Source organism: Mitosporidium daphniae, assembly GCF_000760515.2.
Source record: "Mitosporidium daphniae strain UGP3 chromosome Unknown contig-78, whole genome shotgun sequence".
NCBI classification, from domain to species: Eukaryota; Fungi; Microsporidia; genus Mitosporidium; species Mitosporidium daphniae.
The window spans coordinates 373-23,072 of NW_013546145.1; the positions used below are offsets into that span (position 1 = coordinate 373).

The window sequence follows — 22,700 nt, forward strand, 5'->3', positions numbered from 1 at the left end:
TTTGATTTAAAATTTATTTTTCAAATCAGCCAAATGCTGAACGACTATGGCGTTATGTTAAGCGATTCTCTGCTTAACGCGATTTCGGATTATCACCAAGGGAACATCGATTCTTTTAAATGCATCATTAATAGCGTGCTGAATGATTCTTGTAAGTTTAAAGTGAATTATTTTAGCTCTTAACGGGTCTTCAGAAATTGAACCTGGTATGAACTATCTTCACGATAGGCTTTGTTCTCTGATTTGTCTTGGCTTTTATTCAATCTTCCAGGGAGATGTAGAAAAGGATGCTCGAAAAAGCGCCTTTTTCTACGACGAGGCCGCAACGTTCCTCAATGAATGCGACAAGATAAACCCAGAACATCCTCTGCTTTGGGTTTCTAAGGGCGTCCTCATTATGGCCCGCAATAAAATGCTGCGAGAAAGACATGTATATGAATCGGCTAGGGCACATTTCCTATTTGTATTGGAGAGGTATCTAGACTTCACCCCTGCACTGATTGGGCAGGTTGTTTTTCTCATTTTATTTGTAGGCAATTGCAGAATTTTCAATGGGAGAATATAAAGACGCCATTAGATCATTAAAGCACATTCTGTTGTCGGAAGGGAGTAAAAATACACCGCCCGGCGTTAGGACTGCCCTCGGATTGTGCTTCTTCAACCTACAAGATTACCAATCCGCCAAAAAGTGTTTTCAAAGACGAATATCAATAGCTGGTGATGCTCCGTGTTCCATTTCACTATACGCCCTGTCAAGGATTGAAAAGGAGACCAATCCAGATTCGGACGAGTATCTTTCGTATCTAAAATCGGCATATTCCCACTCCAAAAGCAACCCACTTGTCCTCAATGCGCTTTCGGAATATTTCTTTAAAAAGGAGGAATTTCAAAAGGTTACAGTAGCCCTTGATTTTTATAAAGTGTAGGCCGAGGCTCTTGCATTAAATGCAATTAATTTTGGATTTTCCGATAAAGGAAAGGCTCAAAGCTGCTATATTTTGGGCAAGATATATCATTGCCAAGCCAATTTTGACGATGCCTATGCATACTACTTTCAGACGACGAGATTTGATGCTGATTTTGTTGCTGCCCATTTTGGACTTGCACAGCTTTATTTCCAAAAGAAAGACTTTACATCGGCAATATCGGCGTTGGAGCTTTGTTTAGACCTTTGTCCAAATCAGCCAGCCTCTTTGAAATTGATATCTTTTCTCTATACGTCCAACCTAAAAGATAGGAAAAAGGCCATAAAGGCCATGAAATCCCTTCTTTCGATGGACCCAAACGACCTTGATACTATGCTACAATTGGCTTCACTTGTAGAGCAAAGTATTGCAGAAGATGCTGTTGCCTTGTACGAAAAATCTGTTTCCATTCTGAATTCGTCGATCGCACCTATCCCAATTGAGGTTTTAAACAATTTTGCTGTGCTGATTATGGAAAAAGACCCGCAAAAGGCTCTTTCTTTGCTGCAGGAGGCAAAGGGATCGCCAAGCTTAGAAGCCTCCGACCTGAGAATAGCATCTATCGAATATTCTATTGCTAGAGCATTGGAGATGCTCGGAAAATTTCAAGAAGCCATTGAGATATACAAGGCCTTGATTGCATCCAACTCTTCAAAGCAATTGTTGTCACACGTCAGACTTGGTTTGATTGCGATGGAGCTTTCTGACAAGGCATCATCGGACTACTTTAAAGATGCCATTGGTTTGAAAGAAGCTTGCAAAGAAGCTTGGGCAGGCCTTGCATTGCTCCATTTGCGGTCAAAGGCCGTCACGTTGGCAAGGAAAACCTTTGAGAGAATCCTATCGAAAATCGATAAACACGATCTATTTTCTTTGCTGTCTCTTGGAAACATCCATCTCATTATTGCTAAGCACGAGAAGCGCAACAGCCAAAATACCTGGGAGGCCTCTTTAGGCAGAGCAATAGAGTTTTTCCAAAAATGCCTAATGCTGGATAGCAACAATTACTTTGCAGTCAATGGGCTGGCAATAGCTATTTCTATGAAGGGACCCACTTTCCTTGCAGGATGCAAGGATGCCTTTCTCGCGATCAGACAAGAGGAACCGGGCTTCATTGATGCCTGGATCAACCTTGCCCACATTTATGTTGAGGAGCAGCATTTTGCCGCTGCCCAAGGTATCTACGAACATTGCTGGAAAAAGCTATCGACAGAGAAAATTGAATTTCAGGCTGCTGGTCGGCCTCTTGGCGACCGCGAAAAGATCATCTCTGATCTTATGCTATACATTGCAAAGAGCTTTTATCTAACCGGAAAGGCAGTCAAGGATGGAACCGCCTTCTTAAAATCCATAGAGTGGCTTCAAACCATAAACCCCAGCACGCAGGACGAAAAACTGATCTTATCGTTTAACGAAGCAATTGCCAGACAAGAATATTCGGCGTGTGTTCTTCAGAAGGACATTAACTCCCAATCTTTTGCCGACGTCAAGTGTGCACTTGACAACCTGGACAAGGCTGCTTTGATGTTGGAGCACTTGTGCATCAGCATTGGCGAAAAGCACTCGGCATCGCCGGCCACATCCTCGCTTCAGGTTGATACGAAAATCGCGCGACAGCGAATCAAATATTGCCATAGTTTGAAGGCATCTGCTCAGAAGCAATATGAGCAGCACTTGGACAAAGAACGGCAACGGAAAGAATCTGAGGAACAATACGCGAAGGCCATGGCTGAGGCGGAGTTGAAACGGGAAGAGGAAAGGCGATTGTTTGGAGAGGCAAAAAAGAAGGAGGAGCAACAGATTGAGGAGCTCCGTCGAGCAACTCGTGAGCGACTGGCAGAATGTCAAGCAAAATGGAAAATCGAGTCCCAAAACGAAGAGATTTGTATCAAAAAAAAGAAGAGCAAAAAGCGGCTTAGGGTTTCGCTTTCTGATGAAGAAGATTCCCAGCATGAAGCACAGAGCGACCATGAAGATCAAACCGGCCATCAGGAGGAGACAAATCAAATGGACATTCGTGGTCAAGCTCATCGAATAGGTAATGTTAGCAGTGAAAATCCCGTCGAAAGTAATGAGGATGATGAACAATCCCACACAAAAGACATGTCTATGCACACACAACACGGCCGAGATGCCCACAATTCGCTCTCCGAAATGGAGCAAGACTATAAGGCTACTGATGCCAAGCATGATGACAACCCGGCCATTGGCAATGACCTCGAAATGAGTATGCAATAAAATGCCTTTCAAGATCTCTCAAATGGCCCGTTTTGGACCTTTGGCGTTCCAAAAATTGGCAGCAGCCTGACGGCTCAAACAATACAAGTCCTTTATTTAATGAAAATTTTTCTCTTGCTGGGGATTATTTCTAAAGTTTTCAACTGCCGTGATAAAGTTTTTATCCAAGCTGTTCCACTCACTGATCGAGGTTTCCAGGGCCGATATCAATGCAGCTTGCGGGGTAAATTGCGGCGTCGTTTGGATCCTTATTTGGATGTTGTGTTCAAGCGGATGCGGGACCTTGTACGCTGCAAATAAGGTTGTCTTTTGCTTCTGCAAAACGCTTGTCAAAATCGTTCCAAGTGTATGGTCTTCACGATAAATCGTGTATGTCGTCGTATTGGGGAGGCGGGTGTCCTCCACAGCCTCGACCTTGGAATGACCCTCTGGAATGAAGAAGAGCTCATGGGGCTCTGGAGCATTCATTTTAAAATTAACTTAAATTTTAATAATTTATAGCCTCATCCTGAGGGCTTCTTTGCAGCTTTGACTGATTTGGCAATTTCTTTAAATCGCTCAATGACCTGCTTTTTGGTCTTGCTAGGAATAGCATCTGCAATAAGATCCCATCTGTTTTCGATGGAAACAGGATACTTTCTAAGACCCTCTTCGAGGAGTAGCTGCTCGGCCTTTGTCCAAGGCTGAACACTTTCATGGTCCTTGGACGAAGGCACGGAGGGCATATCAACTCGAGGGTCGATTTTTTTCTTTATCGAGAGCTGTAGTTCGTTATCATCGAGCTTATCAAGTGCAGATTTGCCCAGCTTTTGGATCTCCCTGCTTTTTTCGATGATTTCGTCATTCGAACGGGTATGAGAGACACCGGCATGTTCCCTCACATAAGAAGCAATTTTTTCCCATCGCAGTCTGGTTCCTCCTGGAATTGTATTACATGCTTTGATTAGGCATTGAATTTCCGAAGCGCTCCACTCGGTCTCTATTTTTCGATTTGAATTTGGCGCATCAGCAGATGCTGTAACAATGATGGGGCCCTGGCTTTCTTCTGTGCTTTCTTTTGTGTGTTTTTGCGCTGCCAAAGAAGGCGTGGTGCTCAATTCAAAGTTTTTGTAAAACGAGTCAACATTCCCGGTCTCCTGACATATCTGGATTTGCTTTGAAATAAATGCTGAAAAGACATCGAGTTCTTCAAGAGAGGAGAAGCTTTCAAGTTTGCATTGGATCATGGCAATGCGCTTTTCTAACAAATCCAAATCGGCCGAGGGTGTAAAGAATGAATGCTCCTTGAGTTTCGAGCGAATTTCTTTTCTTGATTGCCTAAGAACGGATCTTTCCAGCTCCTTTTGCTTTTTAATTTCCAACAACCTGGACTTTTCGGCCTCTTCGGCCAACCTTCTGCTTGCTATGTCATTTGCCGTATTTGAGGGCGAAGAAAGGGCGGCCTTTTTCGGTGCAAGGGACGATGCCTTGAGCTTCTTTTGTGCCTCTTTTTCTCGCTTATCCTCTTCTTTGAATATTTTCAAACGGGGATCACTTTGGAATGCATTGTCCACAAGGTTTCTAACGCGTGCATTGTCTTCGGTTTTCCTTTTCAGCCTTGCAGTCTTATTCTTCTTTTCCAAATATCTCTTGTCATATCTGTTATCAGCCTGGGAAGTATCCTCTTCATCCAAATATTCAAAGCTTCTTGTGGAATCAAAGTTATACCAAAACGTGTAAAAGGCCTCAACGTCCTTTCGAGCGGAATATGGATTTCCCAGAAATGGGACCGGTTTTATCTTTGAAAACTTTGCATTTGCATTGAACACGGGAATAAAGATCTTGTAAAAAGCCAATGGGTCGGACTCGTACTTCTTCTTCGATATCGGGTCTGGAATCGATTCGTCAAATTTGGGATCAACCGAGTCGAAAGCATGGCGCTGCTGGGGATCTGTCAGGATTTCATATGCCTTTTGGATGCATTTGAAAATATTGCAGTTCGTCTCATACTTGGAGGCATTTTCTCCCTGCTGTTGCTGCTGTTTGTCTGGGTGGTAGCGAAGAACCATCTTGTGATATGCGGCTTTGATTTCGGCGCCAGTGGCCTCTTCACGCCTATCTGATAGTCCCAATAAGCGATAATGATCCTGCTCTTTCCACTTTAACGGATCTAGCTTCAATAGATACATGTCATCAATTAGGGAGTTCATTTCGGAATCACTGTTGACACAACCCTTGATTGGAATGTGCTGTGTACATTCATTTTGTAAAGCGCTAAAAATGCTTCGCCGAAACACTATAAGGTCCTTGCACGGATTCAAAAATGCATCCTCAGGGGTAAAAGTTGATATCCTCATGAAAATAAAAAAGTGCAAATGTTAAATTTAAATTTATGGATCTTCAGGCCAACAATCAAAAGGGTAATGTTTCTTTGTTAATGCAATGTAGAATCAACAACAAACATTACACATGCAGATCTGGATCGTCGCTTTTACATGCAGGCAGAAAAAATACCCGAAATCCCGTTTCTACCTACAGACAAAGTGGCGTCTAATCACGCTTCAATCCCAATATGTCCCGAAATTTGCGAGTCCAATCAAGAGGGCTCTAAAAACAACAACAACAACAGCAGCAACAAGAACAGCAGCAACAGCAACAACGAAACCACTTCCAAAACAAAGGATAGCATTCTCGAGCTATTTACTAAGCAATCAGATTCGCATCTAGAATTCATTCGCATGAAGAGAGAATCGATTTTGAGAAAACTCGGTCAGCAATCAACAATCGTTCCCGCCTGGTCTGGAAGGCTGGTCTTCCCAGGTGTCTCTTGGTGTGATACTAGTGCTATCTTTCATTCTGTCTTGGGCCCTGTCGCGATGGGACCTGAATTAGGGCGTTTCTCTCACTTTAATTTGCCCCCCGACTTGTTAATAGTGGGGCGGATTCCCATAGAATCGGTTTTTTCCTATCTTAGGCAGGTTTCTAGAAGCCCTTCTCGTTCGATCGGGTTCGCCCAGTTTATTGGAGAATATTCTAAACAACCAATCCAATTGCCCTCCACTCCAAGTGTCGAGGTCGAAACACCTCATCACAGTTCATTACATGAGCTGATTTCTCACCTACAAAAAGCTAATCGATTTGGTGTCATTTATTCGGGACTTAATCCGCCCTCCTCGTTTGCTCGGGCAGAAAATCTTATCGACAAAAAAACTGGCCTTTCATCTTATCACGGGTGGTATATAAAAGACCTTTATGTCATGCCATATGAAGACGAAAAGGTGCTATCGGAACCATTGACTGATTTGGATACCGATCACATATTAATGGATGCAATAAATGTAAATCAAGAACCCTCGCATCTGTTTAAAGTAGATGAAGAAGCTTTTCAGAAAGGAAAAAATCTTCTTTTTCTTTTATTTGTATTCGCCAGGATGCCTGCAGCCTCGCCACTAACCACCGACATCGGTTACAAGTCCTCATCAGGCTCATTTAAATATAAAAGATTAACATGAAATAAACATATGTGTATTTAAAATTTTAAAAACTGATCAGAGCGAGGTTCGAACTCGCGCCCCCGAAGAGATGGCGGCCTTAACGCCACGCCTTAGACCACTCGGCCATCTGACCACAAATCAGCTTCGAGTTTATAATATAATGTTATCTATTATTCCACAACAAATTCTAACTTTAACATTAAAATCGATCATCCTTTAAATTGAAAATTTAAATAAGAATTTCCATTTCTAAAGGTAGATTCCGCTCCTCATATCGATAACTTTGCCTATTTTAATCTATTGTTTCTTTCTGATATTTTAGATGCTTATCCCTACGCCGAATCGCAAATTAATCCACCAATATCTTTTCAAGGAGGGAGTCATCGTTGTCAAGAAGGATTATCATCTTCCTCAACATCAGGAAATCCCTGTTCCCAATCTCCAGGTTGCAAAGGCGCTTCAGTCCCTACATTCCAGAGACTATGTCTCCCTCACATTCTCGTGGAAATACTACTACTATATCCTTACTGAAAAGGGTATTGAGCACCTCCGTCGAGAACTCAACTTGCCGACATCTGTTGTCCCAGCAACTGTTGCTAAAGCACTCAAGACACCAACGACGCTGGAAGAGCGTCCTTTTGGTCGTCGCTCTGGTCGTGATGAAGAGAAAAAGAAAGAAGCTGGAGCTTCCTCTGAATTCAAACCGCAATTTGTAAGTTGTTTCTATTCATCATTTTCTAGAGAGGAGCCGCTCGCCAGGCCCGCCAATAAATTTCTTTTGGTTAATAAATAATTTAACCACAAAGTTCGTTTCCGAAAAATAGTCGCTCCAAAGGCCAACTGTGAACCAACAACCGACAAATATCTCGCAGATTAGGTTGGTGGTATTGGAAAGATTATTTTTTGTCCCTTTAGCCAAATTAAGTTATCTGTTTGGACCTCTTGGTTTCTGATGTCGTTTGGCACAATTTTTTAGGGGTAGACTAATTATGTGTGGGTGGCTAAATTTCGATCTCTTATGAATAGTAATTCCTAGAAGCTCTTGGACTTTTACTGAAATGTTAATTGCTAATGGCTAATCGCTAATGGGTGAACCATACCAAATGACTGAACGATACCAAATGGGTGAACCACACTAAATGAGTTGCGAAAATCTTTTAGGCTGTCATATGCTACATAATCCTATGTTATATACGGGCCATAAAAGTATATCGAAAGTAGACACTAACCTATTAAGGATCTTTCTCCCTAATCATGGTCGCTTTAAAATGAGAGCATTGGCAAATTTTAACTTGTTGATCCAGAGCTGATTTGCAGTGTGTTGTGAATTGAATCAGGCGGCTTATTTTTGATGCTACTTCAGCTTGGTGTATGTGCAGTTTTTCTATCCGTAATTGAGTATTTCTGGTTCAAATACAGATCGCTCGTTGACACGTACCATGAAAACGTAGCCTTAAAGGTACTGCTTTGGGGGTATTTTCTAGCATTGTTATATTACCGGCGGATCGAATGGATTGGGACTAGCTATTGCCATGGAGCTTTCAAAAAGGGGGGCTCACATTACGATCGTTGCGAGAGATTCTCAAAAGTTATCGGAGGCTATTGATACCATTAAGGTAATCCATAACATGCATCCATATCTCCAGAATGTGGCGAAATATCCAGACGCTCAAAAGTTTTCTTTCATTAGTGCAAATGTGACCGATGCCAAAGCGGGTCAAGTTGCTTTTGAAAGTGCAAATTCATCGCCCGAAATTGGCCCTGTTGATTGGGTCTTCACCTGTGCAGGGGCTGCGATCCCTGGATTTTTCAAAGACCAAATAGCCAATGATTTTGAAAGGGGAATAGCGTTGAATTACCTCGGAACGCTTTATACCTTAAAGGTTGCTATATAAGGTCTTCACACCCATCTTTAGGCCGCTGTAAAGTGCTGGAAGGGAGCTAATGGCCATATTTCGAAAAAGAAAATTGTAATTATCAGCTCCACTCTGGCATTAACTGGGCTTGTTGGCTATTCCCAATATGTCCCATCCAAGTATGCTACCAAAGGTATCAAATGCTATTCACGGGGCTTTTCTGTCTTTTCATTTTGTTTTTCCGTTTTAAATTTTAGGTCTTGCAGAAGTGCTACGGCAAGAGCTAGCTCAAGATGGCGTTGAAGTGCACATCTATTTTGTATCTACTATTTTGAGCCCAGGATATGCGCAAGAACAGCTAACAAAGCCCGAAATAACAAAGGCAATTGAGGGATCAACTACGGGGGAGGAAGATGCTTCTCCCGAGAACAGGGCAAAAACGCTGCTACATGGCATAATCAATGAAAACAGGTTTATGATTGCTTCAGATTGGAGCACGTACGCTCTCATGCTTGCCTCTGCAGGAACTGCTCCCCGTCGGCTTTTTGGAGAACTGATCTTTGTGTCTCCTGTAGCCATGCTCTTTGTAGCCACCTGGCGCTATTATTGCGACTGGCTAATAACTCGAGCGTAGAATTTTGTTATCACGTAATAAGAAGCAATTTGAGAGCAATAGCATCGACATAAACGGATTTTATTCGTGCAGCATCCTGAGCTCAATGTTTGCCTCCTTTAGACACGACTTTACAAAGTCATCCATATAATAAGATTCAAAATACACCACCTCCGATATTCCGGCCTGAATGATCTTTTTCGTGCAGTAAATACATGGGCATGATGTGCAGTACAATGTCACGCCCTGATCATCGGCATTTAGCGCCGATGTCGTGTAAAGGGAAATTCTCTCTCTTCCAGCTTCAAAGATTGCATTTTCCTCGGCATGTAAACACAGGCAAGTGGAAAGAGCGGCGCCGCTTCCGGTGTTTTCGTTGCACCGTTTGCACCCACCTTCAGAGCAATTCCGGACTCCAGCCGGTGTTCCGTTGTATCCCGTTGAGATGATTCGATGAGACTTTCTTGAAACTAGAATAGCACCAACCCGTCGTTTCATGCAGTTAGATCGTTGCCCAACCAATTTTGCTATTTTCATAAAATAAGCATCCCACGAAGGCCGGGTATTTTTCCTCAGCCTGGATATGGATGATTCAAGCGCATCAAGTAAAACATCATCATTGGCTGGTGTAAGCGATTTGTCCATGCTAATAACCTGGTTGCAATAGCTAAATGTGTCGAATGCAAGATCTTCGCTTTCGATTTTTTCGGCTAGCTCAAAAGCCGTTGAATGGTCGAGCTCTGCGCTGGCGGATAACCTTACCAGATCAAGAAGAGACTGCACCTTGCCTTGAGTCAGAAAGCTTAAGAAATATCCGGGAGATACCTTGACACCTAGGCTGCAGTAAAACGGCCTTGTGGAAAAAGCGCCATATTCCACCTTTATATTTGAAAGATCATGAATAAAAACAAAGTTCTCGTGATAATTAACCGTTACAAAATTTAAGGCTTGTTGGAGAGAAAAAAATCGGGGTTTATTGCTCTCGCTTTTGGAGATAGATAGGGCATCAAGTTCGCTGTTGAAAATCTCCCCAGACTCCTGTGCGACTATTTTAATGGGCGTAAAGCCAAAGTGAGAACTTAGGAGCGATGCGATGCGTTGATTTCCAAATGTACAAGAACCAACAATGCCAACCAACATTACGAACTTTTTTAAATTAATTAAATTAACCGCATTAAGGGCTAAAGCGTCTGGTGTGCCATGTATTTCTGTTGCCTGCAAATGGCTTGTCATGTTCAGAGATGACATTTTCCCGATGTCTGGAAATGGTTTAGTGAAAAAGTAAAAGGCCAATAAAAGCAGTAGAAAGTGTAAATTCTTGAGCGTTCATTCAAGTGGGAATTTTGTTCGAAAATAAGCTGTCATGCTGGATTATTTTGCACGTGAAAGTCTTTGTCCAATCGAATGCTGTATTGAATGATTATACATGTGACCAAAAAATATACATATACCCGATTATTTGGCGTTCTTTCTTGCATGACTTATCGGCAGGACGATTAATTGTATCCAAAATGGTCAAAACCGGAACTAGCAATCTAACGCTAAGCACACCTCCTTTCCGAGCTGAAATATGGCGTAGGTCCGATGGCATTCAATATGTATTCAGGGCTAGTGAAGGGACCATAAATGAGTTGCGATTTTGGATTGATTGCTTCAAAGCTATTTTGGGTTGATTGCGAAATATGACGATTTCCTAATTTTGTTCTTTGGCCATCATTTGGCCTTTATAAAACCAATTGCAGATTGAAAATAATTTTATTTCAATTAATATGGCAAATAATGAGCTATATTGCGAGATTTGCCAAGTTCAATCTACCAACCTATCGGCACACTATGATCACATCCATAGTAGGCGGCATCAGAAAGCAACCGGAATTGTCCACAAAATAGAGCGATCTACCCTTGCGCAGGTGCTTGCCAAACTTGAGGAATTGAAGCAAGAGCATCTCGAAATTATGAGTGGAAATAATGGAGAGCCTGCTCACCAACACATATCGTTTACCGAAAGACTTGAACAAGAATCCAAGAACCGCCGAGAAGAACGGAAGCGGAAAAAAATGACAATTAAAGAGGATCCTGTCTTGGAACACGTAGAGCCTGGGATGCTTGATAGCGGTTTTGATTTCGGCTCGTTTTCAAGTAGCAAGCGCAATTGATGTCACAAAATGCCACACCCCATGTGCATTTATACGGTCTGCGTTGCGAGAAAATCATGGGCTTGAGACACTTAAATATGGAATGCTAAGGGCGCGCGTATCGGCGGGTTCTTTGAATTAATTACATTATACATTTTATACAAATCAATAAAAATAAATACCCTTAATTGGATGGCCGCTTAACTGAAGATGAAGAGGATGAAGAAGAGCCGGATTCGAATCCATCATTAGGCACATGTTTCGGAGGTACAGGCCCCCCTATTGAGGAATAATTATTAAAAATATGCTGTTGGGAAAATTGGGGCAAGTAATATGGCACAGGTGTTGTCGACTGTGGCGCAAAACCATATGGATGGAACTGTTGGGGGTGCGACATTTGCGGGGGTGACACATTGGATTGCATCTGATGAATTCCCTTTGGGACAAAGCCGTGAGAATACCCTTGGAAATTAGATGGTATCATATATCCTTGAGGCGCAGCAGAAACAGGTGGCCCATAAAAGGCATGCTGAGCAAACCCAGCCATCGGCACAGACGTGTGATATGGCATTGTCGGTTTTTGCGCATATGAATGCCCTCCACCAGCACTTGGCGCGATATATTGTGTAGGGCTAGGGTGGAACGAGGATTGGGCATGAGAATAGCTTGAATGTTTGGCCTGCGGTAACACAGCGGCAGAGGCAATGGCCCCTGGTTTTGCCCCGATCTTGGAATTGGCCATACGGCGAGACTCAAAAATACATTTCAAGTTTAAAAATGTGGAATAGTTGTATTCTGAATCATCGGATCTTGTGATCTTATTGGTAGCCCGGTCCAATATTTTGAACACATTTTCGGGTATGAAAGAATGTGGCGTTTGAAATTGATTTACATTGGATAGCAATAAGTGGTAAGGAATCAGTCTATTGATGGCGTCGTCATAGGATGCAAACGGGGTGTGGATGTCAGGATTCATGATAATCTCGACATGCGATTTGAAATACGAGTCGATCCTAGAACAAATATTACATGGATATAAGATACTTTGAGCAAACTAGCTTCATCCTATTGATGTCTGTCATTTGTGTTGAAGGCGTCTAGGGGAAATGTCGACATCAATGCGTACCTTGGGCAGTGCCTGCTGTGGAAAATATGCAGATCGCTCCTGCGGGGCATCCTTAACACCCAGGCCCCTTTGTGCTGGTAAATTTGCCTGGATCGATGGCTACGATAAATATTGTCATGCAACGTACGCTAAATTCGGTCTGGGCGATTGCTCTCTTTTTGGACGCAAAGCCACCAATCCCATGGATATTCATATCATCTGCAACGTGATTTGGCCGATTTGTACAGCCCGGAGCGCTAGCTGGCTGCAATGGGCCTTCACCAGCACCCCTTGGGGCGGTGCTATTCCCTGAAAATTTTGCACCATCACCAGATGGTGACGATGAGGACAAATACAGTGGGCAAATGGCATTGCTAGCACTAGAGTCAGATGCATTTTTATTTAGCGATGCATGAGTTTGATTTGTAAAAGGTGTTAAGGATGGTGTTGATGTAAAGTTGTCCCTCAAAGGCATGATATTCGATCCCGCAATTGACTTTCCAGAGAAACGATTGGTCAATGGTAAATCAATAGGCAACTTGTAGATTTAGATTTAATCAAACAACGATCAAATGGTGACTTTAAATTTTACGATTGCATCTTTTCATAATGAAAACAGCCACGGCCAAAATGAAAACGGCCATGGCCCTGGCCAAGCCTGGACCCTTTGGCCAATGTGCACAGCGCTGGATTTCCGCATTTGCCTGTTCAAATACTATAGCCATACAAAAGATCCCATTGGAGGATCACAACAGACAATCTCCACTCACCAAAGATGGAATAAAGGAGATGTGGGAGCACTCGAAGATGTACCTGGCCACGCAATTAAAGTACTACCCATTTCAAGTAATCGTAGGCTCCGATATGTAAAGAAAACACTCAAAAACTTTGATGTTCCCCAATTTTTGAAGCATTGTGAAAAGCTGTATCTTGATCTGAATGAGCAGCTATCTCGGTTTTCTCGCTCAATAGAGTAACTCTTTAGATCGCAATATGAAAACACCCGGTGCTATGTGACGCCAAGCTTTTTCTCTCTCATAAAGAGCGATTATAAGAAAGGTCCAAAGTATGTTTTTTACTGGAAGTTTGGCGGGTTTACCTGCCAATCGAGAATCGTAGCATTGGCGCCTCTCGAAATTCCAAACACTCCAAGCCCGGTAAATTACTTTCAAATTGCAGTTAGGTTTGAAAGTCGCCAGGTATAACACGTGCCAGCGGCAGTTTCTTACCATATTAGGGGATAGGCTCGATTCCTCAACCTCCTGCAGAAATAGTGCATATGGTCAATCCAAAAGAGTCTTTTTATAGTCTTTTCAGCGATGACTCTTCAATCAAAATGGAAAGCGTGGTCGAGTATTACGTTTTTGAGAAAAGTCAGGATGACCCCTATCATAATTGGAGGATTGCAGGAAAGATAGAGCCAGCCGCAAGCGCATAGTTAACATCCCATTTTATGCTATTTATTTATTCTTAAATAAAGAAAAATCCCAGTCATTTAGTCCCTGTTTTTTATGCTCAATCACCAGCTGCTTATAGCGGGCATAGCAATTCAAACAAATGTGGTGCATTCTCATTGGTTGGTTACAAATCTTACATTGGATTATATTTTTGACCGGCTTCAGCCACTGAAATTTGATGCGCTTCCTTCTACGCGATAAAGGGACCCTTTTTTTGGGCACAGCAAACAACATTTGATCCTTTAGCAACGTCCATAGACGCTTGAATTTGTCAAAAATCGAAGGAAGGACATCAAAAGTGGTTGGAGGTATCGGCCTCACAATGGAATGCCTATTTAAATCCATTGGTAGCGCATCGGAAAATTTAAACAATGAAGGACCCCCGCTGCAAATCAATGCCAAGGGATTAAAGGCCAGAGCTATTGGGAATTTTAAAGACAACGACATTCGCAAATAAATTTAATTTTCACTTGCCACTTTGCTAACCTTCCAATACCGGTATATTGCATCACTTGCTCCAATTAAACATTGCTTTGCAAATCGATACTGCATCGAATATTGCTTCATGTTTTCGTAGGAAACTCCAATTTGCTCCATGGAAAGGTCTGCCGCTTTTGATGCGAGAATTTCGGCTGCCTTTGTCGTTTTCAGAAACAATTCGAAAACAGCGCTCGAGCAAAACTGCGATCTATTGTTGACTGGTTGATGATTGGCAATTTACCTAGACTTTGATAGGTTTTTTGAAGGGTTTGCTCCCTGTTTAAACCCATCCGTGATGATGTCGTAGTTTTCACCGGCGCACCAGATGATCGCGGTGGGCGAAGCCTTCCTTTTGCCCGTATATACAAACGCGGGATACAAAGCCAAAGACAGCCTTTCAGAGACGTAACATATGATTTTGGGAAATTTTGGTTCCATGCGAGCATTATCACAGTCCACTCGGCACAAAGAGTCTTTAACAATCTTTTCTGATAGCTTGGGATTATCATTGTTATTGCAAACGATACAAATAATGTCATACATCATGGCTTCGTTAAATATGAGCGACAAAATGGATCCTTGAATCCCTACATAGTATAGGAACGGTACATACCAACGTAAAACGACAATGATAGCTTATCGCTACATGACATTGACTCTGTTTGGATCGAGTCGCCCCTGGCGGGCTTTCTTTTCAATTCGGTCGATAGATGCCCATTTTTGTGTGCAGCCTGGACATTTAGAACCGCCGCTCCACCTAAGAGTAGAAATTCAAAGCCTACAGGGGATGTGGGATATGAAGAGTGCAATTTTATATTCCTTTTTCCAAGAAAAAAGGCTTGTGTCGCCATTTTGGGAAACATATTCCGATGCTTGCGGGTCTTTTTCGCAAATTTGGACCTGCTTGATTAAGAACCTAGCGTGTAAAACAAACGAAATACAATTTAAAGGCTCTTTTGACAAGAATTTCTGCATGCGAGTCATGGATACGATGATGAAACGTACAAAGTTCAACCTGCTTGTTTTTTGGTCCATATTTTACTTTGGCATGCAGCTGTTTTTGATTGAGACACTTTGTCCCCGTCGCAAAAGACACAAGCCTCCAATCGACAATGTCACCATCGCTCTCATTGAGCATGTCCGACCTTCCCACGAGGATCCCGGCAAAGACTGAAAATTCGTCTCCGTTGATCTAACCCTAAGATTAGCACCTGGGCTCCTACATTGGGCTTTCCCCTGTTCGGGAGACCATCGTAAAAGTCAAGACAAACACTTTCAAAGATGTTGGCATATTTTGTATTTTGCGCCATGCAATTAGGAATATTAATTTTTTATTGGCCATGCTGCTGGATACCGAGTTTAAAGAATTGGATGCATTGCTAATGAATGTGGACCTCCCGGTTGAAAGCAATGGCGAAGCAACACAGAAGCCTGAAAGTATAAAGCACAGGGGCCCAAAAAAAGAGCCTCCGCATGCGGTGGTTGAAAGGTTAAACACGTTTTTTGAATCGATGTCGGAAAGTAACGATTTTGCATTTAATTGCTACGAGCCGTAGAAATGACAAAAGAAAGATGTCAGCTAAAAAAGCTAGAGGCCAAAATAATCGAACTGGAGGTATCACAAGCAAAATTAGACGTGATGGTTAACAACACAAAAAGTAATTGGACAGTGTTAACAAATAGCTAGGATGCATAACAGGCTCCTTAATTTGATGGTGGCCAAAAAACCTAGGCCTGAATATGAAAGCGATTGCATTGAATTAAAATCTTAAAAGTTTAAAAAACCAAAATGCAAAACTGTAATTTTCCAGGCTAATGAGTTTCCCTCACACATCGACATCGCCTTGGCTCAGTTCAAAGGTTGTCATATCAACTGCAGCGTTTGTTGGCATCCTTGCTGGCGGATATTTTTATTATAAAAAACACCACCCTTCCAAGTGTGACCAGCCATCTAGCAGCTCGTCTCGGTGTACCTTATTCGCCTGTGAAACGTTGACAGATTGCCTTAATGCAGCCTCGGTCAAGGTGAGTTCTTTGTTTAAACCGGGACAAAGAGAAGCAGTCCAGTGTGCATCATTGCATGAAACAGGTTCGCAAAAGTGCGATCTTGCCTTTGCAAAGGAGAAAAAGGTTTTGGGAAACAAATTCTTCTCGGAAGGGAAAATGGCCGAGGCCATCGACTGCTACTCGGAATCGATTTCGAATCTTCCAGATGGTTCCTATGAACTTTCTATATGCTACTGCAATAGAGCTGCATGCTATCTTTCACAGGGAAATTACCAAAAAGTCGTCGAGGACTGCACTGTGGCAATTAGATGTTCTCCCCTCTATTTAAAAGCTTACGAAAGACGTTCTCGTGCATATGAATCACTTGGTCAATTGGAAGATGCCTTGAGCGACCTTACAGCTTGCTGCGTGATCGATGGGTTTTCAAATCAATCTTTCCCACAGCGGCTGGAAAAGATCCTTCGCTCGCTATCGCACACCCTTGCAACTGAGTTGAGTCAAGTAAGTGATCCTTTCTAATGCCTTTAGAATAAAGCCCGCTCATTTCCCTCCAAATATGCGATTGATGAATTTTTCAAGGGGCTTCCCAGATGTATTTTTTCGCCTTTTATTTTAGTTGCGCCAGAAAAGAAAGATGCCGATTCATTGGTCGGATCTCTTAACCGAGCGAAGAAAATGATATCCGATGGCTGCTGTGTGGAGGCCTTCACTTTACTGACCGAAATTTCGGCATCCAAAGCCGCCGTTTCACCGGAAATGTGTGATGAAATCTCGTTTTATCTTTCGGCTTTACTTTTCCTAAAAGGATGTTTAGATGAGTCTCTTTTTTACTACAACAAAATATCTACCGATCGCCTTCCAATTGCGCATGTCATTAGATCGTCAATATTGCTTGAGCGCTCTCTGCTAGTCGAGGGCAAGGAGGAAATAGAAAAGGCAATTGCTACTGCAGCAATTGCAGGTGCCAACCCTTCAAACCAGACCCTTGCTTATCTTTACTACCATCTTGGTGAATGCGACGCAGCCCTTGGGAATGCACTGGCCTCCATTGCCGCATACAACAAAGCGATCAAAATAGCTCCGGGTGTTATCCAATTTTACATCCATAAATCACGCGCTTCAATCGCGACAGGAAACATCACGGATGCCGAAAGTGCCATTCAAGAGGCTCTTTCTAGATTTCCAGGAAACCCTGAAGTTTTGAATGCATATGGCGAGTTTTTAATTCTCAAGGCAACCTCTTCATCTCCCATGGAAATGCCAAACAATGCAAACATATTTGACGTTGCACAAAAGACGCTCACCGATGCGCTTTCGGTGTGTGCTGCACAAGGAAAAGAACCTATGCCATCGATTTTCTTAAACCTTGCAATATTGACGCTATACATTTCCAATGGCAATGCTGCTCCCTCTTCGGCAAATTCTGAGAACGAGCTTAAGGAACTTCGCCAGCAAGCCGTAGCTTTTCTTAGAAGGGCGATTGAAATCGACCCGCTTTATGATGCCGCTCATATCCAACTTGCCCATATTCTGATAGCAAACGGCGAAAATTCCGAAGCAATCGAGCACTTTGACAAGGCAATTGAATCGTGCAGATCATACCAAGACATTGCTCAAATACTTTCTCTGAAGCTGGCCAGTAAGGCCCAAATGCAAGCGTGCGCCGGAAATCCGGATCTCGAAGCGAAAATCAGGTAGTTGTTTTGGCTTTAACAAATAGATCGCTTATGGGGGCCGGAGGCGGCATGGCAATGTGAGTCAAGATACAATAACATTAAGAACAATAAACAATAACCCTAACAACAATCGCAATAACCCTAACAGCAATAAGGGGGTTAGGGTTATTTGATTAACTCCATTTTTGGTGCTTTTTCATTGACCACACACGAATTGGAGAAACATGACATGCCGATATCCTTTTATAAAATTTACTGCTGCTTGCAATTCTGATTTGCAGACTGGTGCGAGCGGGCTCCACCGATACGGCGCGAATACAGCCGCTCTTCATCGTCGTCGTCCTCAGCAGCGTCAGAAAGATTATCATCGCCCTCCTCGTTGTAGTCGCTCATATCTTCTTCATCGTCGAATGGAGCCGTCTCGTCATCGGCAATACCCAAATACCAGTTGACGGCATCCGGAATGATCTTGCTGCGAATAACGTCACCGATCTCAAGATGGATGGCAACTTCGTCGCTAACCTCGCCGTCATCATCCTCATCATCAGACGTAGCTTCGTCCTTATCGCCGCCCTTTGAGGAGATTTTGCAAGGCGCATCAAAAAACAAGAAAAAGGAATTTACTCGCTCCTCTCTTTCAACTACACGCGTAATGTTCTTTGTCTTATGGCGCTGGGTTCTTTTGACCATCTTCACGGTAAGGTTTGATCCAGGCAACCAATCAATGGTGGTGCCTTCCATTCGATCAAATCTATAAAGCTCCTCGTGATTACTAGAAGAGTCAGCATCACACGCAGAATCGCAACAGGAATCTTTCTCGTCGTCATCGCAGCATTTTGTGAAATAGAAGGTCTTCGTCAAAATGGCGTTGGTGAAAAATGTATTTTTGTTGAAGAAAAATTCAAGTTTAAACGAGTGGTTATCTTCCAAACGAGTGTATTGGATATCGTTAAGGAAAGAAAGAGCGGGCTCGTCTGTGTCCGTAATCATCTCACTGACCATATAGTTATTTTTAAGCGCGGTAAGCCAAAAGGAGGATACACCCTAAAAATTACATGTTGCAAATACCTCTTCACATGCGGAGCCCTTGACAATGGTGGCACGCTCTTCATATAGGGGCGCAAATTTGGCCTCATATTCGACTTCAAGCTCAAGAACCTTCTTATTAAATTCGGCCTGCAGGACATTATGCTTGTCCTGCACCGTAAGTAGGCTTTTAACTTGGGGGCGAAGATTGGAAGGGACCTCCTTCATGCCCATTTCCTCCAAGCTCTAGGAGGAGATGAAAGGGAAACACATACTTCAAGGGTAGTGGCGTGTGTCATTAAATTAGTTAAAATGCTGCAATGCGATTTTGAATTAAATTTTTTTTAAAATTTTCCAAATGCCACCGAAAAATGTTAATTCCGCCTCCCCTTTGCCATGGGAAGTTGAAGAGGATCTTACGGCCACCATCCGCCACATTAACAACTCGATATCGCTTCTTGTTGATATATCGAAACAATATACATCGTCTCCAAATGATATCGGCTCATTAATTGGAGAAATGTAAGCTTAAGATCTAAATCCTGAATTTAGGAATGCCTACACCTCGCTGTTAACGGAGATGCACAGGAATATCCAGGACTCTTCACTCGAGTTTCCGGAAGCAGAGATTCCTGGCTTTATTATTCAAGCATTGGAAGAATCTGTAAACCTGGATATCCCCTCCTATAATGTCTCCAGAGACCTCATGCTTCAGTTGGAGCAATTTGAGGCAAAAGTATCGACCTTCCATCGGTATGGGCAATTGCTGCAAAGTCATGTAAATAACAATAAAAGATCCAACTAAAAAATCTACTTTTATTCCCGTCCATATGTCGAGTGGGGATACAAGTCATCCCATGTGGTCCTATCTCGAAAACGAGCACTTTTTGATGGTCGCATGGTAAATGCAGAATTTCCATCTTGCCTTGAAGGAGAATTTCTATCCTTTTCCCTAGAGGAATACTTATCGGTCGCACTATTCCTCATATCCAAATTCCGGTCAGACTCATTTTTGGACCACCTCCTGGAAGATTTGCCATGATCTTGGCCCCTGTTGCGATAGCTCATATCACGATGCTCTTGGTCCCTGTTGCGATAGCTTGCATCACGATTCCCTCGGTCCCTGTTGTGATAGCTCGCATCACGATGCTCTTGGTCCCTGTTGCGATAGCTAGTATGACGATTCTGTTCTTTTTCGGAATAATATCTACTAGGATCCTTTTGCCTCGAAGATGAAGATGTTTCCCAGGCGGTCCTGCTAGATTTATGGGGCTCTCGGGATTCGTTTGTAGATATCCTTATTTCTGGACTGAGCGATCTTTCAAATCCTGAACGTCTTGAAGTCGGATTTTCTTGCTCTTTGGTGCTTTTCCCTTGATTCTCAAACAAACCAAGCGTCGAGTTAATAAGCGACGGTGGTAAATTAGATGTAGATGTCAATGGGTTTCCAAATCCATACAGTAGCGCACTTGCCATCATTACCTTTTCCTTCTCTCGTAAAAGTTGTTGCTCTTCTTTGACGCAAGATGCAGAAGAGGAAAGGGACGCCTTAATGGGCATGTCTGTACGCTCCTCTTTAGGCTTCTGAAACCAGCCCACATCTTTTCCGACCTGCCATCTGCCAACGGGCGCCTTGATTGAATTGCCCAAGTAGCAAATGCGATTTCGATCTTCCTTTACGGTTTCCCATGAAAATTGGTCATACCCCCCGCGAGACCCTCCTCTTGCTTCTTCCTGCATGGTTTTAAAAAAATTAAATTAATAATTTATTTGGAAGCTACAATAGAAAATCAATTTATCGAGGGGATCCATTGATGGTCCTTCTTGGACTTCCATGCCTTGAGGATTTTCTTTGTGTTGCTGATTTTATCGCTTTTTTTTGAAATCGCATTTGATCGGTTGGAATCGGATCTTTTTTCTACCACCGGATTAAGGACGATTCCCTCCATCGGGCTCTCGCGGACCAATGAGGATGTTTTAGAGAGAGATAGAAGATTGCTGGATAGCTTTTTCAATCGGGCATCATGTACGGCATTCATAATGTTCTTTCTGAGCTCCCTCTTATTTTGTTGCATCTGCTTTGATCTCAACCCCTTGGCCATGATAAGATGATGGAATATAAACAAAATATTTTTTTTCTAATTTACGGCTAGGGTTAGGGTGTTTTAATTTACGGTTAATTTTATTAATTAAGATAAATTTGCTTCACATCAGAGGTACCAAAGGGCTCAGTGCAGATGGGACACTTTCTTTGTCTGGTCTCAATACGTGCATCGATGCACTCTTTACACAGGACATGCATACAGCGACAAAGAACATGTGTCCTTTCCCTACGTAGACATATTGGGCACTTTACAAGATCCTAATGGATATATATATTCCGCTAGTTGATACCTGATAATACTTGAGCTCATCCAAGAGCTTTGCATCCTCGGAAATTATATTTGTATGTCCCTTTGACATAAAAATATCAAATCTTTTACGCAAGGACTGATATTCTTCCTCCATTCTAGCTTTTTCTCCGGAAAATCTTTTTGAAACCGTTTTGGCCTCAACGAGCTCGTTACGCATCTAAAATAAACGTCGCCAACCCACACACCATACCTCATCTAAAGATCTTGCTGCTTGATCAAATTTTGCTTGGATTTCCGCTTGCTGTCGTGAACATTCGCTCAATTTTCGCTTGTAGTAATCCGACATATTCTGCTTTTGGGATAGATCTTTTTCCACATTTGCCAGCTTTGTTGAGAGGGACCAAACTTTCTCCTTTAAGCCGCTTAGTTGCCCTGCCGTTGAGAGCTCCCAATTGTTTAGCTCTGGCGGCCTAGCAACATTGGCCAACTCGCGCTCTTTTTCTTTAAACAGAGCATCAAGCTTGCTTTTCTCTGCATGGAGCCTCACAATTACTTCCTCCTTTGTGGATAATTGCTTTAAAAGATTCTCATTATTTTCGATGGCATCATTAAAAGCCTCTGCTGTCGCTTCTAGCTCTTGAGCAAGAAGGGCCTCATCTGGCGATAAATTTCCAGCCAAGCTTGCACAGGAAGAGATTCGTTTCTAGTGTAAATGTTTGCACGAAACGGCACTTACCTTTAAAATTTGGATTGTATTTTCAAGATCTTGGTTGATTTGGGACACTGAGGTGAATTTCTTGTGCAAATCGTCTTGAGCAACGTAGGAAGAATCTCTTTCCGAAATGGCGTCTTTCAAACGGGCAAGAAGAGATCTTCGTTCGTCTTCAAAGCCCTGCTCCATATTACGCAAGGACTCGTTATTGAGGGAAATCTCGTCCCTAATTTTAGCGTGCAACCCATCGGACTCGCGAACGAGCCTTTCAACTTGGGCCTTGAGGAGATCCTTTTCCCCCTTCATAAGTTCAAATTGATGTGAATAGTTTAAAAGCGGATTGAGATCAGAAGGCAAACCCTCATGCTACAGGTTAGAAGCGATCAAGAGACATTACCTTGTGTCTATATTCATCGTATTCTGCTTTGAATCGTAAAAGATCTGCAGTTAGAGACTGTAATTCTTTGTCTCGAGAGGAAATTGAATTCTTCAGTGCATCAATCTCTGCCTGAAGAAGGGATATTTGAACCTCCTGCTTTTCAACAAGCTTCGAGTTTTCATCAAATTTATCTTCCTTTTGAGAAACTTCGAGTTTCTCACTAG

At 42.6% G+C, this 22,700-nt stretch overlaps 16 protein-coding genes across 16 annotated transcripts; 8 read left to right on the forward strand and 8 right to left on the reverse strand.

The window, feature by feature from the left end:
- Nucleotides 1-208: 208 nt before the first annotated feature.
- Nucleotides 209-3,203, forward strand: DI09_78p10 (TPR domain-containing protein; the record flags this gene model as incomplete). The annotated part of the gene is made up of 2 exons (XM_013381284.1): nt 209-508; nt 927-3,203. The coding sequence occupies 2 exons, from the start codon at nt 209-211 to the stop codon at nt 3,201-3,203; spliced, it is 2,577 nt and encodes an 858-aa protein (XP_013236738.1).
- A 96-nt stretch (nt 3,204-3,299) lies between these two features.
- Nucleotides 3,300-3,671, reverse strand: DI09_78p20 (subunit Rrp11 of DNA-directed RNA polymerase II; the record flags this gene model as incomplete). The annotated part of the gene is made up of 1 exon (XM_013381285.1): nt 3,300-3,671. One exon carries the CDS (start codon nt 3,669-3,671, stop codon nt 3,300-3,302), a length of 372 nt encoding a protein of 123 aa, XP_013236739.1.
- A 35-nt stretch (nt 3,672-3,706) lies between these two features.
- Nucleotides 3,707-5,539, reverse strand: DI09_78p30 (uncharacterized protein; the record flags this gene model as incomplete). The annotated part of the gene is made up of 1 exon (XM_013381286.1): nt 3,707-5,539. One exon carries the CDS (start codon nt 5,537-5,539, stop codon nt 3,707-3,709), a length of 1,833 nt encoding a protein of 610 aa, XP_013236740.1.
- Nucleotides 5,540-6,998: 1,459 nt separating this feature from the next.
- Nucleotides 6,999-7,469, forward strand: DI09_78p40 (uncharacterized protein; the record flags this gene model as incomplete). The annotated part of the gene is made up of 1 exon (XM_013381287.1): nt 6,999-7,469. One exon carries the CDS (start codon nt 6,999-7,001, stop codon nt 7,467-7,469), a length of 471 nt encoding a protein of 156 aa, XP_013236741.1.
- Nucleotides 7,470-8,027: 558 nt separating this feature from the next.
- DI09_78p50 (3-ketosphinganine reductase) lies at nt 8,028-9,166 on the forward strand (the record flags this gene model as incomplete). The annotated part of the gene is made up of 5 exons (XM_013381288.1): nt 8,028-8,066; nt 8,161-8,292; nt 8,323-8,559; nt 8,593-8,725; nt 8,790-9,166. The coding sequence occupies 5 exons, from the start codon at nt 8,028-8,030 to the stop codon at nt 9,164-9,166; spliced, it is 918 nt and encodes a 305-aa protein (XP_013236742.1).
- Nucleotides 9,167-9,226: 60 nt separating this feature from the next.
- DI09_78p60 (uncharacterized protein) lies at nt 9,227-10,393 on the reverse strand (the record flags this gene model as incomplete). The annotated part of the gene is made up of 1 exon (XM_013381289.1): nt 9,227-10,393. One exon carries the CDS (start codon nt 10,391-10,393, stop codon nt 9,227-9,229), a length of 1,167 nt encoding a protein of 388 aa, XP_013236743.1.
- Nucleotides 10,394-10,914: 521 nt separating this feature from the next.
- DI09_78p70 (uncharacterized protein) lies at nt 10,915-11,301 on the forward strand (the record flags this gene model as incomplete). Its single annotated transcript, XM_013381290.1, has 1 exon — nt 10,915-11,301. The coding sequence occupies one exon, from the start codon at nt 10,915-10,917 to the stop codon at nt 11,299-11,301; it is 387 nt and encodes a 128-aa protein (XP_013236744.1).
- Nucleotides 11,302-11,464: 163 nt separating this feature from the next.
- DI09_78p80 (uncharacterized protein) lies at nt 11,465-12,860 on the reverse strand (the record flags this gene model as incomplete). Its single annotated transcript, XM_013381291.1, has 3 exons — nt 11,465-12,334; nt 12,407-12,493; nt 12,534-12,860. 3 exons carry the CDS (start codon nt 12,858-12,860, stop codon nt 11,465-11,467), a joined length of 1,284 nt encoding a protein of 427 aa, XP_013236745.1.
- A 155-nt stretch (nt 12,861-13,015) lies between these two features.
- Nucleotides 13,016-13,823, forward strand: DI09_78p90 (uncharacterized protein; the record flags this gene model as incomplete). The annotated part of the gene is made up of 3 exons (XM_013381292.1): nt 13,016-13,194; nt 13,371-13,584; nt 13,623-13,823. The coding sequence occupies 3 exons, from the start codon at nt 13,016-13,018 to the stop codon at nt 13,821-13,823; spliced, it is 594 nt and encodes a 197-aa protein (XP_013236746.1).
- A 736-nt stretch (nt 13,824-14,559) lies between these two features.
- Nucleotides 14,560-15,173, reverse strand: DI09_78p100 (uncharacterized protein; the record flags this gene model as incomplete). Its single annotated transcript, XM_013381277.1, has 2 exons — nt 14,560-14,870; nt 14,936-15,173. 2 exons carry the CDS (start codon nt 15,171-15,173, stop codon nt 14,560-14,562), a joined length of 549 nt encoding a protein of 182 aa, XP_013236731.1.
- A 197-nt stretch (nt 15,174-15,370) lies between these two features.
- DI09_78p110 (uncharacterized protein) lies at nt 15,371-15,878 on the forward strand (the record flags this gene model as incomplete). The annotated part of the gene is made up of 2 exons (XM_013381278.1): nt 15,371-15,460; nt 15,531-15,878. 2 exons carry the CDS (start codon nt 15,371-15,373, stop codon nt 15,876-15,878), a joined length of 438 nt encoding a protein of 145 aa, XP_013236732.1.
- Nucleotides 15,879-16,137: 259 nt separating this feature from the next.
- On the forward strand, nt 16,138-18,027 carry DI09_78p120 (subunit Tom70 of mitochondrial import receptor; the record flags this gene model as incomplete). The annotated part of the gene is made up of 2 exons (XM_013381279.1): nt 16,138-16,830; nt 16,909-18,027. The coding sequence occupies 2 exons, from the start codon at nt 16,138-16,140 to the stop codon at nt 18,025-18,027; spliced, it is 1,812 nt and encodes a 603-aa protein (XP_013236733.1).
- A 230-nt stretch (nt 18,028-18,257) lies between these two features.
- DI09_78p130 (putative nucleosome assembly protein I) lies at nt 18,258-19,265 on the reverse strand (the record flags this gene model as incomplete). Its single annotated transcript, XM_013381280.1, has 2 exons — nt 18,258-19,049; nt 19,074-19,265. The coding sequence occupies 2 exons, from the start codon at nt 19,263-19,265 to the stop codon at nt 18,258-18,260; spliced, it is 984 nt and encodes a 327-aa protein (XP_013236734.1).
- A 124-nt stretch (nt 19,266-19,389) lies between these two features.
- On the forward strand, nt 19,390-19,836 carry DI09_78p140 (uncharacterized protein; the record flags this gene model as incomplete). The annotated part of the gene is made up of 2 exons (XM_013381281.1): nt 19,390-19,553; nt 19,620-19,836. 2 exons carry the CDS (start codon nt 19,390-19,392, stop codon nt 19,834-19,836), a joined length of 381 nt encoding a protein of 126 aa, XP_013236735.1.
- An 11-nt stretch (nt 19,837-19,847) lies between these two features.
- DI09_78p150 (uncharacterized protein) lies at nt 19,848-20,771 on the reverse strand (the record flags this gene model as incomplete). Its single annotated transcript, XM_013381282.1, has 1 exon — nt 19,848-20,771. One exon carries the CDS (start codon nt 20,769-20,771, stop codon nt 19,848-19,850), a length of 924 nt encoding a protein of 307 aa, XP_013236736.1.
- A 445-nt stretch (nt 20,772-21,216) lies between these two features.
- On the reverse strand, nt 21,217-22,700 carry DI09_78p160 (E3 ubiquitin-protein ligase Bre1A; the record flags this gene model as incomplete). Its single annotated transcript, XM_013381283.1, has 5 exons — nt 21,217-21,381; nt 21,426-21,602; nt 21,636-22,088; nt 22,122-22,457; nt 22,495-22,700. Coding segments are annotated over 5 exons (1,337 nt in total), but the record flags the coding sequence as incomplete, so codon positions are not given.